Source organism: Cucurbita pepo, chromosome LG05 (genome assembly GCF_002806865.2).
Source record: "Cucurbita pepo subsp. pepo cultivar mu-cu-16 chromosome LG05, ASM280686v2, whole genome shotgun sequence".
Lineage (NCBI taxonomy): Eukaryota > Viridiplantae > Streptophyta > Magnoliopsida > Cucurbitales > Cucurbitaceae > Cucurbita > Cucurbita pepo.
This window is the reverse complement of record NC_036642.1, coordinates 10368718-10385353: the sequence shown is the minus strand read 5'-3', so window position 1 is coordinate 10385353 and position 16636 is coordinate 10368718. Positions and strand designations below refer to the sequence as shown.

Genomic DNA, 16636 nt, shown 5'->3' with positions numbered 1-16636 from the left:
GTATAAGGTTGGCAATGATGTCCGATAGAAATAATATAAATATGAAAACTTATTAAAAGTACATAAACTAAATTGTAAATTGTGTGCTCGACCCATCCAGATTTGTCATGTATTTTGAGTAGCAACAACGCTATAAATGTGGGCCCTTTTGGTGAGGGTATGATTAGGAATATATTTGAAATTAATTTTAGATAAACTAATTTTAGCGAAAATAATTTGTGTATAATAAAAGTAATTTTATCTTATTCTTCATTAATAATAATCAACATTTTTCAGTAAATTAAAATTTTAGGTTCCATCTTATACTCATATCAATTCATTAATAATAGTGTAATCTAATTTTAACCTAACATTTAAACAAGAAATATTAAAAATATAAGAAGCTAATATATATTATATTTTTTTTTTCCTCTAGTAGTCTGATTTATTTTATAGTCACTGAAACATCTCAAACGTTGAAGGAAACTTCTGCAAGAACTGTCTGTCTAATGGAGCTTATGCCTTAGGTAGAAGCTTTTCAACCTTGCCACACCATCTTCAATGGAACAACGCTCCATCCCAAAGCTGAAGCGCAGCCAATTCTTCAACCCAACGGCAACACCTGTAGGCATTCATGTCTTTAATTACTTACCTCAACTCCATTTAAATTCAAGTTAGCAATGGGTGTTAATTTGTTGATTACCTGGAAGAATGAGCACAGATTCTTCCTTCGCCACCTTGCTGCAGAAGTCTACGTCGTCGGTGATGCCTTCAAGTTGTTCTAGATTCAGCTTCACCTGTTTCAAATGAAAATTTGAACATTAAAGACAGTATTATAGCCTTGACATAAGAGCGCTGTTCTTGTATGTTCTTTAATGGCGGTACCATTGAAAGCATTGATCCTTCTGGTTTGTTTGGGCAGGTAAAACAAGGGATCTCGTTGATCTTTTCATACAAAATATCTCCATTTGTTCTCAGTAAATCAAGAAGACCTGAAACAAATTCGTCGCTGGTTTTCGCTAGAATTTGTGGAACTGCTCCCTGATTAGAACAATGAACAAGATCATGGATTGTTAGTTATAATGTCAAGGTTCTAATATATATAGTCCTCCATTCGTAGAGCACCTGGATGCAGGTTGGGGGATCGGGGGAAATGTCCTTATAGTTCTGAATGCTCTCCACAATCTGCTCAGAACAAGATATGTGTTGTTTTAAGTTAGTTTATAACTGTTGATGGTTCATATTCTCATTTATTTTGGTTCATAACTTTTATTTACTTCATAACCCTTTTTGATTCATGAGAAGACGAATGAAAAAAAAGAACAGAATTTGAACAAACCCCATGTTTTTTCAGGATGCCATTAGGATCAGTAGTTAAAATCCAACCCAATCTCCAACCAGGGACAGACCATTTCTTTGATAGAGATCCAAGGGTTAGCACCGGTGCAATGGATCCAAACTCGCCCATTGGCACAAAGGGCTTCTTCCCAAACACCATGTGTGCATAAACTTCATCAGAGATCACAAAAATCCCTAGTTTCCTTGCTGTTTCTGCAATCTAAATTCAACAACCACAAGAAAAAGCTTTAAAAGGAACTACAGCTAATCTGAATCAACATTGCATATAAGCTATTACCTCTTTGAGATGCTGGTATGTGTAGACACTGCCGCAAGGGTTGTTGGGATTGATAATAACTATAGCAACGGTATTGTTATCTGCTAGAGCTTTGACAGCTTCAAGGTCAACCTCCCAGCTCTTTTCTGGTATGAGATCAAAATTGCGAACTTCAAGGCGTCCAAAGTTTGCTCTCGCTTCATAATGCGGGTAAGCTGGTCTAGGAAGCAGGATGTTGGCACCAGGGCTAGCTAGTACAGATATTATGACTTCAATGGCTTGTGTGCAACCAGTAGTGATAAATACTTCATCAGAGGATAACTGGTATGGCAGACCCCTGGAATAATACTCTGCCAATGCCCTGAACTAGCAAAAAAGATATCAAGTTTAAGCCTTGTCATAAACAATGCTCTTCCATTCTCCATAAAAAACTTGATGTCCAAGCACTTAATTCTAAAACATTGGGTTAATAGTCCATATGAGCTTAGATATCAGTAATCATTCCCATAAAAAAATGCACGCGTCGAGGAGTATAGACTTCAGACATGTTTAAGAGTGAGTCCACTGCCATTGATAAAGATATGAACTTTGTCTGCAGCGTTAATGGAATAGAGCTCTGGACGCGTGCACGCAGACTAGGAAACATAGAAGCAAACCCAACACTTGCGTGCTAGTTCTGCTAGCCTAAAGATGCTTTATTCATGATTTTGGGAAAAGCCCATTTCAAATTTTTACACGTTTTCTTTCTACTGTTCTCTGTTTAAGATGAAATTGAGGCCTTTTTGTTGTTGTTTACGATACTGATAGGACTGCAGGCAGGCAGCCCCAAGTGGTTGAAGAATCTGGTTGAGTATCTAATCGAGCTGGCTTGTTCATGCAATATCCACTTCAAAAGAAAAATAGTCGTGTCGAATTTAAGAGAAGTATTTTTAATGAAATTGAACTTTTAAGTTGAACTCAAGTTTCACCGACACAAGCCATTCATAAACTTAAGACTTCAATCTACTTCAAATTATTTTACAGAACCTTAATTTATTCTTGGAAGATTACAGGCACTTGGCTAGCAGCTTAACAAGTTCGTTCTAGAATTCCTGGTGTCTTTTTTAGTATCTTTTTGGCTAAATTGATGAGGCTTTATCCTATCTAAATGTCATATGTTTTGAATCCCAACAGAGAAAAAAGAAGTCGACTAAGTAATCCTGGTTTTACTTTTATGGTTCCATAATCATTTGGTATTGGTTGGGTTTGAGATCTAAAGAAGTTACTGTTGATTTATGTGGCAACAGAACCGCTAAAAAAGCTAGTTGAATCGAAAGAACAGTGTCGAAACATTGAGAGAGCATCTCGATGCTGTCAAAAAGATAAAAGAGTTGCTACAAGAATCTCCACTCTAGGAGGATCAACTCCATTCTCAGATGCACGCATGAAAATTCTAAGAAGTGAAACCCGCTCAAGTGTTAGTTTGTAGGTAAGTTAAGGATTTCTGTAATTTTTTTAGATTTGAATAGAACCTACAGTTACATAAATTGAATATAGTCCCTTTCAGTGAAGTTTTCCCATTCTATCTCAAACTTGTCTGGAAATAAATACTTTTTGTTTCTTTGTTGCTTGCGTGTAATAGTTTTCTCCCAGCATTTCTACGTCGACAAAACAAGGTGTTTAGATCCATTTCTCAGCATTTTCTTAGCAAAACTTCGCATAATCGGAAAGAAATCTTGCAGCAAACAGAAACAGAAACAGAAAATCACAAGGGACGGTAACAACTACAGAAGCCGCAGAGAAATTACTAACTAAAAAGCCAAATGAAATACTGATTCGCACACATAAAAGCGACGAGAGCGAGTTACATTACCTCCTAGCAGAAAGAACGCCCTGCGTGGAAGGATAAGAGTTGAAGTTCCGCGATTGAACAGCATCAACAAGGGCTTCAACAATGGAAGAAGAAGTCCGAAAGCTAGGGTAGGAAGAAGGATCGGCACGGCCAAAAGCAATAACCGGACGATGATCATCAGTATTGAGATAAGTAGAGATGAGATTAAGAGTACCACGGACTGAAACGGAGGATTTGTTGAGCTCCTCGTTCCCGTGGATGTTCCAGTGCTGGCTTTCGTTCATCTCCATGGCTCTCTATCTCAATCTCTATCTCAATCTCAGGACGCAATGGAGTTCCACCATGGAATTTGTAGGAATGCAAACAAGCAATGAGACGGAAGCGGTGGTTGGTGGGGACGGAGAGAATACTACAAAATGCATGGTGACGGCGGCAACAAACTTTTTCCATCGATTAAAAAATCTACCAATTGGCGGAGAAATTTGAATTAATAATTATCTAAAATCATGCACATTTTGAGATCTAAATCCAACGGTTCATAATTTAAGACTGAAATTAAAAAAAAAAAAAAAAAAAAATATTCAATCGATAATTTCCGAACCTCAGAAACACTGAATAGCACTCGAAAACACATTTCAATTGCGANAAAAAAAAAAAAAAAAAAACATATTCAATAATTTTTTCGACCCAGAATATTATAATGGAAGTGGGGGTATGATGGTAATTTCACTCTGATGTTCATTATAATTTAATTTATTCCACATTATTATTCCATCAAAACCTGTATACACTCCCCTATGCACGTGACACAATTCCATTTACTTTATATTAATTTTATATTATTTTATTAAATTATAAATCACCTTATTATTATTTATTATAGAAGAAGAGATTTAACTTAAAAAAAAAAAGTGACACACACGACAACTTTCTATGAACAAATTAGTTGAAAACTAAAACAACACCAAAAAAAAAAACATTCACCATTTAACATGTCTGAGCTTGAAAACAAGAGATTTTCAGTAACGATTGAGAGAGCATGAGATTTTTATCTTGAAACTTTCGACATAGGTACGTCACGCCATTCTGTGTCTAATGGAGCTTATGCCTTTGGTAGAAGCTTTCCAACCTTGCCACGCCATCTTCAATGGCGCAACGCTCCATCCCAAAGCTGAAGCGCAGCCAATTCTTCAACCCAACGGCAACACCTATAGCCATTCATGTCTTTAATTACTTACCTCAACTCCATTCAAATTGAAGTTAACTGAGAATATTTGCTAAAACCCCTTCACCTAAATGGTGAATGGTGGTGGAAGTGATATGAAAATAATAATAAATGGAAGGAGCATATAATAAAAGCAAACACGATACCTATGGTTATAATAAAATATCAAATATGATATATATGGTAAACTATAATTCATGACTAAATATCCTTAATATTAGCGATGAGTATTAATTCGTTGATTACCTGGGAGAATCACCACAGATTCTTCCCTCGCCACCTTGCTGCAGAACTCTACGTCGTCGCGGATCCCTTCAAGTTGTTCTAGATTCAGCTTCACCTGTTTCAAATGAAAATTTGAACATTAAAGAAAATGAGACACAGCCCTGTTCTTGTATGTTCTTTAATGGTGGTACCATTGCAAGCATTGATCCTTCTGGTTTGTTTGGGCAAGTGAAACAAGGGATCTTGTTGATCTTTTCATATAAAATATCTGCATTTGTTTTCAGTGAATCAAGAAGACCTGAAACAAATTCGTCGCTGGTTTTCGCTAGAATTTGTGGAACCGCTCCCTGGTTACAACAATGAACAAGATCGTGGATTNATTATTATTTATTATAGAAGAAGAGATTTAACTTAAAAAAAAAAAGTGACACACACGACAACTTTCTATGAACAAATTAGTTGAAAACTAAAACAACACCAAAAAAAAAAACATTCACCATTTAACATGTCTGAGCTTGAAAACAAGAGATTTTCAGTAACGATTGAGAGAGCATGAGATTTTTATCTTGAAACTTTCGACATAGGTACGTCACGCCATTCTGTGTCTAATGGAGCTTATGCCTTTGGTAGAAGCTTTCCAACCTTGCCACGCCATCTTCAATGGCGCAACGCTCCATCCCAAAGCTGAAGCGCAGCCAATTCTTCAACCCAACGGCAACACCTATAGCCATTCATGTCTTTAATTACTTACCTCAACTCCATTCAAATTGAAGTTAACTGAGAATATTTGCTAAAACCCCTTCACCTAAATGGTGAATGGTGGTGGAAGTGATATGAAAATAATAATAAATGGAAGGAGCATATAATAAAAGCAAACACGATACCTATGGTTATAATAAAATATCAAATATGATATATATGGTAAACTATAATTCATGACTAAATATCCTTAATATTAGCGATGAGTATTAATTCGTTGATTACCTGGGAGAATCACCACAGATTCTTCCCTCGCCACCTTGCTGCAGAACTCTACGTCGTCGCGGATCCCTTCAAGTTGTTCTAGATTCAGCTTCACCTGTTTCAAATGAAAATTTGAACATTAAAGAAAATGAGACACAGCCCTGTTCTTGTATGTTCTTTAATGGTGGTACCATTGCAAGCATTGATCCTTCTGGTTTGTTTGGGCAAGTGAAACAAGGGATCTTGTTGATCTTTTCATATAAAATATCTGCATTTGTTTTCAGTGAATCAAGAAGACCTGAAACAAATTCGTCGCTGGTTTTCGCTAGAATTTGTGGAACCGCTCCCTGGTTACAACAATGAACAAGATCGTGGATTGTTAGTTATATAATGTCAAGGTTCTAATATATATATATATATAGTCCTCCATTCGTAGAGCACCTGGATGCAGGTTGCGGGAGGGGGGATAATTTCCTTATAGTTCTCAATGCTCTCCAGAATCTGCTAACAACAAGATATGTGTGATATCCAAGAATATGAAGACTAATGGGAAAAAGTGTTAGGAGCCCACTTGATCTAGATGAACACATAGATAGAATAGAGAGAATTTCAAAAAGAGACAATACAAAAATGGGGTCAGCGTTCTGGCTGACACTCATTCCTTTCTCTAATCAATGTGGGACCCCATTAAATCTAGGGGCCAGTGTTCTTGTTGGCACACCGCCTCGTGTCTACCCCTTCAGGGAAAAGCAACATTGACACTCATTCCTTTTCTCAATTGATGTGGGACCCCACAAAATCCAGGAGCCAGTGTTCTTGTTGGCACACCGCCTCGTGTCTACCCCTTCAGAGAAGAGCAACGGGTAGAGCAACACTGACACTCATTCCTTTTCCCAATTGATGTGGGACCCCACAAAATCTGGCACACCGCCTCGTGTCTACCCCCTCAGGGAAGAGCAACACTGACACTCATTCCTTTTCCCAATTGATGTGGGACCCCACAAAATCCAGGGGCCACCGTTCTTGTTGGCACACCGCCTCATGTCTACCTCCTTCGAGGAAGAGCCTTCTCGTTGGCACATCGTCCGTGTTTAGCTTTGATACCATTTGTAATGGTCCAAGCACACCGCTAGCAGATATTGTCATTGTCCTCTTTGGACTTTCCCTCAAGGCTTAAAACGAGTCTGCTAGGGAAAGGTTTCCACACCCCTATAAAGGGTGTTTCGTTCTCCTCTCCAATGAACATGGGATTCTTACACATATATAGTCATCTACTATATATAACTAGATATAGCGTTTTATTATGACCATGTCATTTACTATATGCATAACCATTGACTAAGTTATAAATAAGCAGCAAGCTCCGTACTCTAACCAAAATATAAAAGAAGAGAATTTGACAAACCCCATGTTTTTTCAGGATGCCATTAGGATCAGTAGTCAAAATCCAACCCAATCTCCAACCAGGAACAGACCATTTCTTTGATAGAGATCCAAGGGTTAGCACCGGCGCAATGGATCCAAACTCGCCCATTGGCACAAAGGGCTTCTTCCCAAACACCATGTGTGCATAAACTTCATCAGAGATCACAAAAATCCCAAGTTTCCTTGCTGTTTCTGCAATCTAAATTCAACAACCACAAGAACAAGCTTTGAAGGAACTACAGATAATCTGAATCAACATTGCTTATAAGCTGTTGTTACCTCTTTGAGATGCTGGGATGTGTAGACACTGCCGCAAGGGTTGTTGGGATTGATGATAACTATAGCGACAGTGTTGTTGTCTGCTAGAGCTTTGACAGCTTCAAGGTCAACCTCCCAGTTGTTTTGTGGTATGAGATTAAAATTGCGAACTTCAAGGCCTCCAAAAATTGCTCTCGTTTCATAATGTGGGAATGCTGGTCTAGGAATCAGGATGTTGGCACCAGGACGAGTTAGTACAGATATTATGATTTCAATGGCTTGTAAGCAACCGGCAGTGACAAATACTTCATCAGAGGATAACTGATATGGTAGACTCTTGGAGAAATACTCTGCCAGTGCCCTGTTCTTCACAAAACATATCATGTTCAACCCTTGTCATAAACAAAGCCCTTCAATTCCAAATACAAAACTTGATCTCCAACACTAACTTAGAAATCAAGTCTCTCCACGTCTCTCCACACTAGGAGACACTAGTGTGATATTATCTGTTCATTTGAATATAAACTCTTGTGACTTTATTTTTGAACTCATACCAATGGAGATGTACTCCTTACTTATAAACTCATGATCATCCCCTTAATTAATCGATGAAAGACACCCCTCCCAACAATCCTACCTTTAAACAAAGTACACCATAGGGGAGCCTCCCCTGAGGCCTATGGAGCCCTTGATCAGTCTCCTTGACTCCTTTTCGACTCCTTTTCTCCGGAGCCCTCGAACAAAGTACACTTTTTATTCGACATTTGAGGATTCTATTGACACAGCTAAGTCAAGGCATGACTCTGATACCATATTAGAAATTACGACTCTCCACAATGGTTTGATATTGTCGGGTTTAAGCATAAACTCTCATGGTTTTACTTTTAGTTTTCATCTCATATCAATGAAGATGTATTCCTTATTTATAAACCCACTATCAACCCTTAATTAGCCGACGTAAGGACATCCCTCCCAACAATTCTCAACATAATAGTCGAGTTTAGATATTAGAAATCATTTCCATAAACGAAAGGTCTGAATCCATTGACAAAGATATGAACTTTGTCTGCAACGTTAATGGAATAGACCTCTCGACGCGTGCTGGTTCTGCAAGCCATGCATATTATAAAGATGCTTTATTCATGATTTCGAGGAAAGCCCATTCCAAATTTTTACACGTTTTCTTTCTACTACTGTTCTGTGTTTAAGATGAAATTGAGGCCTTTTTGTTGTTGTTTACGATACCGATAGGACTGCATGCAGGCAGCCCCAAGTGGTTGAAGAATCTGGATGAGTATCTAATCGAGCATGGCTCATTCACGCCACGAGACTAAAATAAAAAATAGACGTGTCGGGATTAACTAATAGTATTTTAATGAAATCCAACTTAAAAGTTGAACTCAAGTTTCACAGGACACGAATCATTCCTAAAATTAACACTTCAATCTAGGACCATTCTTTTTTGTGGGTGTTATTTTTCTCTCAAAACAAGGTTAGGGACATCTATTTAACCAATCCATGCTTACTCCAAATGAAAAATATGGAGTTAGGGGGAGAGATTTCTCTAGTTAACTAAGAGAAAATATTATATTATTTATCTCCGTTCCTATCCCATCCCGCTTAATATATACTAAAATTAAAATATAAAATTACTTTATTCTTTTTATATATATATATATTTCCGTTCCTATCCCGTTTAATGTATACTAAAATTAAAATATAAAATTACTTTATTATATATATATATATATATATATATATATATATATATATATATATATATATATATTTTTTTTTTTGTATATAGATGAAAATTATATTATAATATTGAAATTCAATATATTGTAATATTCAAATTTAAATTTTTAGAAATTAATTCAAAGTATTATATTATGTTAATTTATTTACTTATTAAGATGTTTAAATTTTTTTAATAAAATGTATTAAAAAATAAAAATTAACCAAATAGATCAAAAATAAAAAATTTTGCAAAAATGAAAATTGAAATAGGTAGGTGGTGGGGTTTAGAGGCGTATAAATGGATTGGGTTAGATTAAACATATCTTTTGAAATAATTTGAAATTTCGAGTTGATTGAATTCCAGTTGGGTTGAATGGTCTATTTGAAATAATTTAAATTATTTAAAGCTACTGAAATTATATTAATAAGTAAAATATAATAAATTCAATATGATAGAGTTAGGAGGTTAATAGTTAAAAAATATATATTTATTTAAAAATAAAAAATAAAAGTGTGTGAACCCACGTGTGGAAAATAATTTTCGATTTTCAACTCAAATATAAATAATAATAATAATAATAATAATAAAAAAGGCAATAGAACTTTTACTGTTTAAGTTTGTTAGAGTTTGTTATGTTCTTATGAACACTGGTAATGGTTTAGAATGGAAAGAAATTACAGAGAAAACAGAAACAGAGAAGCAGAAGGGATGGTAATAGCAAGTAAAATGGAGAATGAGAGAATGAGTTACCTCCTGGCGGGAAGAAGGCCCTGCGTGGAAGGATACGAGTTGAACTTCCAGGATCGAACAGCATCAACTAGGGCTTCAACAATGGCAGAAGAAGTCCGAAAGCTGGGGAAGCCAGAAGGATCCGCATGCCCAAAACCAATCACCGGACGATCATCCTCACTATTCAGATACCTAGAGATCTGATTCAGACTACCGCGGACTGTAACCGACGATTTATTCATCTCCTCGCTCCCCTCGATGTTCCACCGCTGCCTTCCGTTCATCTCCATCCCTCTCTTATCTCTTCCTCTCTCTCAGAAGGAATCTATGCGAATTTATAGGAATGCAGGCGGAGACGACGACGGAACCGGTTGATGGTGGGGCCGGAGATGAGACAAGATTACAAAATGCTTTGTGGCAGCAGCTGCAAGGGGGTTTTCAATCGGGCCAAGAAAAGTGTGGGAACGGTGGAGGAGTTATTAAGCGTCAAATTTGATCTGATTGGAATTCTTAATCCAACGGCTGAGAATTTAAGAGAGTCGTATTTTGAAATAAATAAATAAATAAATAATTGGTTCCTAGTGCGTTGCTAGTGACAAAAATGGAAGTGGGTCTTTTAATTTAATCCTCACATTATCCCTAATAAATGAAATTTCTCCCAACTTTTTTTATAAAAAAAACAAAATAAAACCGTCCATGTGTCTTTTTCTTTTTGTCGTTGTATAAAATATTTGGAGAAATATATATTTTGTCGAGAATTCATAGGATGTCCCAAGATTATGAGCGACATGTGAGTTCCTTCTCGATGACATGACCGAGTGAGCTGTAATGGCCGATGATACACCTTAACTTGAGATGACATCAAGACATATGGGTCATGTTAATTGGGAACCAAGATGACAAGATTAGATGCGATGTCAAGGTCAAACTAAATGACTTGACCTAGTGTAGAGGCAAGTCGGCTATGTCGCAGACGATTGAACATGCTCGTACAAACCTGAATATTCGGTTAACGAAGACAAACCTCGTTTAAGGTCCAACGAAACTACGAAATCAAGCGAGAAATGAATATGGGATTTGAGTTACTCTTAAGACTGATCGTGAACATGTCTATATGGACATTGGTTTACGCTGTCTCCGTGTCAAATGGGAGCATTCCCTACATAGTGACAATGTACAAGGGAGTATTATACAAAATTCAATGAGCATCATGATCTATTTAGGAAAAAGAAGGTTAACTTAACAATTAAGTTCTTAAATACAATCAAACCTTTAGGTAGAATCTTATCCGATCAAACTATGCTAACATTGAAAGTTTAAGAATCATATTAGATCAATTTTTCTTAACCTTTTTTCATATATATTTATCGCAAATAAAGAACAAAACTCAAACCTACAAAGTCGAGTTAGGAGTGTCTAAACAACTAATCTATGTTCATATATGTCAAATAGTACATATCATTAATTTTTGCCATTAAGGCCTTAAATATGGTAAAAAGTTTAGATGGAATAGTACGAGATCTACCGACAAAACTGAAAGTTTAAGAACCTTATTAGATCAATTTTCCCTACCATGTTTTCATATATTTTTATCGCAAATAAAGAACGAAACTCAAATCTACAAAGTCAAAGAAGAATTAGGAGTGTCTAAACCGCTAATCTATGTTCATACCCGCAAAGAGTACATATTTGAATCTCTGACCTCTTGGTTGAACGGAAGTTGTTCAAATTGGCTTATTTAATATATTAACCAACGCTGAAAAAAACTTTAGAACAGAAGTACTACTAGAGAATTTACCAACCTATCATCTCTGTTTTGGGTATTATTTCAAATCTTACGTGATTGAATCAAGCTTGAGTGCCTCTACCATGCCTTTGGCAGAAGGCTTTGAGCCTCCGAATGCCTTCTTTAAGTGCTTCGATATCAATTGCAAAAGATATTCGTAACCAGTTCTTCAACCCAACCGCAGCGCCTGAATTTATAATATAAAGACCTTTAGTTAAACTGATGCTTGCTTAAATTTCTGCAACAAAACTGAAGAAGTTTCATTGTAGAGCCTTACCAGGAAGAATAATGACAGATTCCTCTTTAGCCAACTGAACACAGAACTCACAATCATCTTCAATGCCTTCCAGAAGAGACAGATCAAGTTTCACCTGCAAGCAAAAGGGTAAATGGAATTGTTTTGTTAAACTGTAAAGTTCTTAGTGTCGAGGATTATTGAGACAAATAGTCTCACATTGGCTAAGTAAGAGGAAAATCATGGATTTATAAGTAAGGAATACTATCTCCATTGGCATGAGACGTTTTGGAGAAACCAAAAGCAAAGCTATGAGAGCTTATGCTCAAAGTGGACAATATCATACCATTATGGAGATTCGTGATTCCTAATAACACTTAAATGATCACAGGCATGATCAGTTAACAAAGATGCTGGAAATACGCATACAAAATTGAACACAAACACATGAACATGAACACGAACACGAACACATGAAGACTTCCAATAGTTGGAACTATGTGGTGGTTGATCATAAAAGACATGGAAGACATGTTGAGAAATAATGTTGGTTTTGGTCTTACTATCATAAACATGGAGCCTTCTGGTTTTTTGGGACAAGTGATGCAGGGGATTTCCTGAACTCCCTCATAACAAGTATCTACAGCCTCTCTCAGCATGTAGTTTATTCTGGAGAAGAAATCATCCTTCGTTGTCTCTAAAATTTGAGGAATGGCTGCCTGATAAACGTACATAACAGATTACAAACCAAGGGAGTTTTTGTTGACGTCTCAATTGCTTGTAACAAACCTGAATGAATGTTGCAGGAACCATTGTGAAAGTGATATAGCTCTTGATGCGCTCAACAATCTAAGCAAAGTATAAGGCCGAAAAAAACAGATGAAAACAGGCAACAACAAGCAACAAGATTATGATTCTTTCTCATGAAGAAATATGATAAAGAAAGAGATCAGACCCTAGATTGATGAAGAATCCCATGTGGGTCATTAAGAACAATCCAACCAAATCGCCATCCAGGCACAACCCATTTCTTAGATATTGATCCGAGAGTAACAACAGGAGCAATTGATGAAAATGCTCCCATTGGGACAAATGGGTTACAGCCAAAAGTGAGATTGGCATAAACTTCATCAGAGATTACCATAATCCCAAGTTTACTAGCTGTTTCTGCAATCTAAAAGGAAACAAACCACAAGAACTTCACTTATTTTTTCATTCTTTGATCAAATTATCAGCCAGAAAATGGATAGACTAACCTTCTGCAGATGTTCTCTAGAGTAAACGCTACCGCATGGATTTCCTGGATTGATGATGACCAACGCAACAGTTCTCTCATCTGCTAGAGCTTCAACAGCATCGAGGTCGACTTCCCAATTCCTTTCAGGGAGAAGATTGAAATGGCGAGTTTCAATATGAGCGAAATCAGCTCGCATCTCATAGATTGGGAACCCAGGCCTTGGAAGCAACACATTGGCGCCTGGGCCACAGAAAGATAGAGCCGTTAATACGGTTTGAATTCCTTGTACACACCCAGCTGTTAGATAAACATCATCTGCCGACAAACTATACGGAAGATCACGAGATAGATGAACGGCAACCGCCCTGAAATCACCATTTCGTAGTCGATTAATTCAACTAATCGACACCACTCTACAATCCAACTCAAACAATAAAAAAAACGAGGAAAGTGAGGATCAAACTTAGAAACAGTTAAAATAGAGAGACCTTCTGGCTTCGGGCATGCCAAGACTGGGAGAGTAGGAATTGAACTTTGCAGAGCGAACAGCATCGGCTATGGCGTCTTCAGCGGCTACATCAGTATGATAGCAAGGAAAAATGGAAGGGTCGCCATAACCAAGGGGAACAACTATCCTCTGGTCATTTTTGTCGAGGCTCTGCCTAATCATATCGAGAACTGCATAGATTGAGAGATTGATGGACTTATTGGGTTCCGAATCGACTTGGAAACGCCATTTTCTTGAGGCGTTTTCCATGGCCTCTGGCAAATTCGAAATACCCGCTACGGAATGCAGCGTAGGGGAATGAGAAGATGAAGAGAAAGCTTCGGCGACTGAGAAAAGTGATCGGGAGGTTCCAATCTACCAGACGTCGTCGTGAAAGTGAAGCTTGGAAGAAGAACGATGAACAGAAGAAATGGGAGATGATGGTACAAGCGAACAGAAGAATATTGCGATATAATTTTTCTTTTTTAAATTCAAAAAAATTATTTTAATTTTTTAAAATTTCATTAATATACTTAAACTATTAAAAAAAAATACGTTTAAATTTTAAAAAATTTACTAATACTCTTGTAATTAACTTGTATATAAATGGAATATTCGATGTTCTATAATAATTTATCAAGATTTTATACAAATAAATAATATTTTTGTTTGATTAGTACTTACAATCATTTTAATTAGTTATTTAATTTTTAGTAACTCAAATTATTAAAATAATTTTAATTATTATGAAGTATTTTTTTTTTATACATAATATGCCTTAAATTTTAGTTTTCTTTTTAAGTTATTTAATAATCAATTTGAATTTATTTCTCTTTTTGCTTGAAAGAACTTCAAATAAGGGGGAGTATTAGTTCAATGAGCTTTTCAATCTTTAAATACCCTTTCTTTTTTATGGGTTATTTTTCAAATGAAATTTCTTATATTTAAGTTTTAAAATTTATAAATTAAAAAAAAAAAAAAGAGAGAGAGAGAGAGAGAGAGAGACAAAAAGACAAAAAATCAACTTTTTTATTTGAAATTATGATATTTAAGAAGAGAGAAAAGAAAAAAGAGAATTAAAGAAAGTAATATAAATTAAGAGACAAAATAATGAGATTAAGAGACTTAAAAAAAGTGAGAAAAAAAGATGAGAAATAAAAAATTAATAGACATTACAAGAATCAAATTTTAAATCTAAAATGATCATAAACTCGATAACTTTAAAATGTTGAATAGGTCGAGGACCTACTACATACAAAATTGAGGTTTAAAGACCTATGTTAGCCACTAACGAAATAGAAAAAAAAATCTAAAAGTTTCCAAAAGTTAAGAGGCCAAATAGATACAATGGATATCTCCATGCAACGGGAATACAAAAGGTACGAACAAAGTCGTGTGTGTTCAGCTGATTGAATCAGATGAATTATCACTAATGGGATCCTCACTGGGGCCTGGCGGGGTCTATAGGGAGGAGCAGGGCTGGAGATATAGGGAGTTTTGACAGTCAGGAAAGGGTGGTTTGTGGGCAGGAACAGTTTGAGTTTATTAATTTCACTCAACCAAATTGGCATCCAATATGCCGTTCAACAACCAGAATTCAAAAATGTAGCTACTGTAATGCTGCTGTAATAACAAACCCTCTAGGATTCATATCTACAGATTTCCTCATATTGTATCAGCAGGTATAACTAAAAACTGTTCCTATCACTAAAACTAAAAAAGGTATGAAAATTTGAATAACAACAAGTTAAAATAAGATATGCGTATGAGTTTTAGAAGTTACTTGTTTAACTCCGCCCCTTCCAACGATATCCAAGAATCTGAAATCATATTAAGGATGATGAATTCAGTCATTCAACCAGCAAATGAACTTCAAAATAATGTTCAGATAATTAATGTACTCACCAAGTGCGCCCTACTATAAGTGCAATCTGCTTGAAGTCCTGCCAATGTTTCTTCGCCTCCCAAAATTTGTAGCTCATACTTGAGTGGATTGAAGATTGACGAACTTGGGGTTGATTGAGCATCGCTCGTGCCATAACGATCTTTTACCAACAGTAATTCAACATCATCAGCTGGGAGAGGTGTCTTCCGCGAGACATACTGTTTTCAATACATTAGAAATTAGAGAAAGCATGGTGGTTGTCAGTCAATGGAGAAATCGTTGAGCAAAACATCATAACGGCACTTACTTCACGCAAGTGTTTGACAGTCAAACTTGGACGGCATTGGAGATGTGGCTGCTTTAAACTTGGAGTATTTTCTGTATCCACTGAAATAAGAAGGATATGGACATCTAGCTGCAGTAAAGAATAATTTTTCATAAGAAGAAGATCATTGTGATCCAGGAGGAACGGGGATCATTGGCGCACAGCAAGCGGTTAAGGTGTCCAAAGAGAAGCCAAGGATTATAAAGAACTTGATTGGCTTTGTATGACAAACACTGAACTACTCGCAAGAACAGACAATGTGCTGAAAATTTGATGTATATAAGAACTAAGTAACACTAGTGAAGTGATTGCACCTTCACTGGCTAGAAACAATTATAGTGTAAATTAACCATAAAGCTGTATGTAACAATAATTTTGAAACACAAGAAGCAAACCAAATGGAAAACAAAGATTATAAATTGCAATAACTACAGATAAAGTCAATTAGTAGTTGAGACACGCTAACAAAACGTAATCCTGAAGACAATTATTTGTATTGCACGGTTGCAAGCAGAATGCAATGATTGTCTCAATAGGATACGACGACTAATTCTTGTAGAGCAACAACCCTGAACAGTTCGAAACTGACAGAATTCTTGGATCCTCGCTCTCAACTCAAGATCAAAAAAAAAAAAAAAAAAAAAAAAAAAAAAAAAAAAAAAAAAAAAAAAAAAAAAAAAAAAAAAAAAT

General features: G+C 36.2%; 4 protein-coding genes and 1 long non-coding RNA gene across 5 annotated transcripts in view; all 5 read right to left on the bottom strand.

Annotated features, from left to right (window-relative positions):
• Positions 1-374: 374 nt before the first annotated feature.
• Positions 375-3863, bottom strand: LOC111795279 (tyrosine aminotransferase-like). The gene is made up of 7 exons (XM_023677594.1): positions 3447-3863; positions 1616-1955; positions 1319-1537; positions 1105-1164; positions 865-1020; positions 683-776; positions 375-601 (listed from the first exon to the last, which is right to left on the bottom strand). The coding sequence occupies exons 1-7, from the start codon at positions 3713-3715 to the stop codon at positions 486-488; spliced, it is 1254 nt and encodes a 417-aa protein (XP_023533362.1). The 5' UTR covers positions 3716-3863; the 3' UTR covers positions 375-485.
• Positions 3864-4353: 490 nt separating this feature from the next.
• Positions 4354-5243, bottom strand: LOC111795281. The gene is made up of 3 exons (XR_002815183.1): positions 5067-5243; positions 4897-4990; positions 4354-4633 (listed from the first exon to the last, which is right to left on the bottom strand). It is a non-coding gene; the product is annotated as an uncharacterized LOC111795281 (long non-coding RNA).
• Positions 5244-5348: 105 nt separating this feature from the next.
• LOC111795278 (tyrosine aminotransferase-like) lies at positions 5349-10440 on the bottom strand. The gene is made up of 7 exons (XM_023677593.1): positions 10013-10440; positions 7543-7882; positions 7244-7462; positions 6280-6339; positions 6030-6185; positions 5860-5953; positions 5349-5596 (listed from the first exon to the last, which is right to left on the bottom strand). Exons 1-7 carry the CDS (start codon positions 10279-10281, stop codon positions 5481-5483), a joined length of 1254 nt encoding a protein of 417 aa, XP_023533361.1. The 5' UTR covers positions 10282-10440; the 3' UTR covers positions 5349-5480.
• A 1170-nt stretch (positions 10441-11610) lies between these two features.
• Positions 11611-14195, bottom strand: LOC111794585 (tyrosine aminotransferase-like). The gene is made up of 7 exons (XM_023676633.1): positions 13738-14195; positions 13269-13614; positions 12968-13186; positions 12802-12861; positions 12576-12731; positions 12055-12148; positions 11611-11964 (listed from the first exon to the last, which is right to left on the bottom strand). The coding sequence occupies exons 1-7, from the start codon at positions 14004-14006 to the stop codon at positions 11840-11842; spliced, it is 1269 nt and encodes a 422-aa protein (XP_023532401.1). The 5' UTR covers positions 14007-14195; the 3' UTR covers positions 11611-11839.
• A 1059-nt stretch (positions 14196-15254) lies between these two features.
• The window catches only part of LOC111794677 (putative E3 ubiquitin-protein ligase RING1a), a 6372-nt gene continuing 4990 nt past the window's right edge, over positions 15255-16636 (bottom strand). The window contains exons 8-10 of the mRNA XM_023676784.1: positions 15929-16036; positions 15642-15839; positions 15255-15556 (exon numbers count right to left, since the gene is read on the bottom strand). Of these exons, the coding sequence (XP_023532552.1) occupies positions 15524-15556; positions 15642-15839; positions 15929-16036 (339 nt within the window). The 3' untranslated portion in view covers positions 15255-15523. The remainder of the gene's footprint in view (positions 15557-15641; positions 15840-15928; positions 16037-16636) is intronic.

Bases quoted from the DNA above. Each gene is read 5' to 3' on its own strand.
- LOC111795279 (XM_023677594.1), bottom strand. From the start codon at position 3,715: ATGGAGATGAACGAAAGCCAGCACTGGAACATCCACGGGAACGAGGAG. The intron at 1,165-1,318 runs GTTTGTTCAAAT...TGTTCTGAGCAG, and splicing joins GCATCCTGAAAAAACATGGG to ATTGTGGAGAGCATTCAGAA. The intron at 1,021-1,104 runs GTGCTCTACGAA...TGTTCTAATCAG, and splicing joins ATCCCCCAACCTGCATCCAG to GGAGCAGTTCCACAAATTCT.
- LOC111795278 (XM_023677593.1), bottom strand. From the start codon at position 10,281: ATGGAGATGAACGGAAGGCAGCGGTGGAACATCGAGGGGAGCGAGGAG. The intron at 7,883-10,012 runs GTAACTCATTCT...TGTGAAGAACAG, and splicing joins GGCCTTCTTCCCGCCAGGAG to GGCACTGGCAGAGTATTTCT. The intron at 6,340-7,243 runs GTTTGTCAAATT...TGTTGTTAGCAG, and splicing joins GCATCCTGAAAAAACATGGG to ATTCTGGAGAGCATTGAGAA.
- LOC111794585 (XM_023676633.1), bottom strand. From the start codon at position 14,006: ATGGAAAACGCCTCAAGAAAATGGCGTTTCCAAGTCGATTCGGAACCC. The intron at 12,862-12,967 runs GTCTGATCTCTT...TACTTTGCTTAG, and splicing joins GGATTCTTCATCAATCTAGG to ATTGTTGAGCGCATCAAGAG. The intron at 12,732-12,801 runs GTTTGTTACAAG...TACGTTTATCAG, and splicing joins TTCCTGCAACATTCATTCAG to GCAGCCATTCCTCAAATTTT.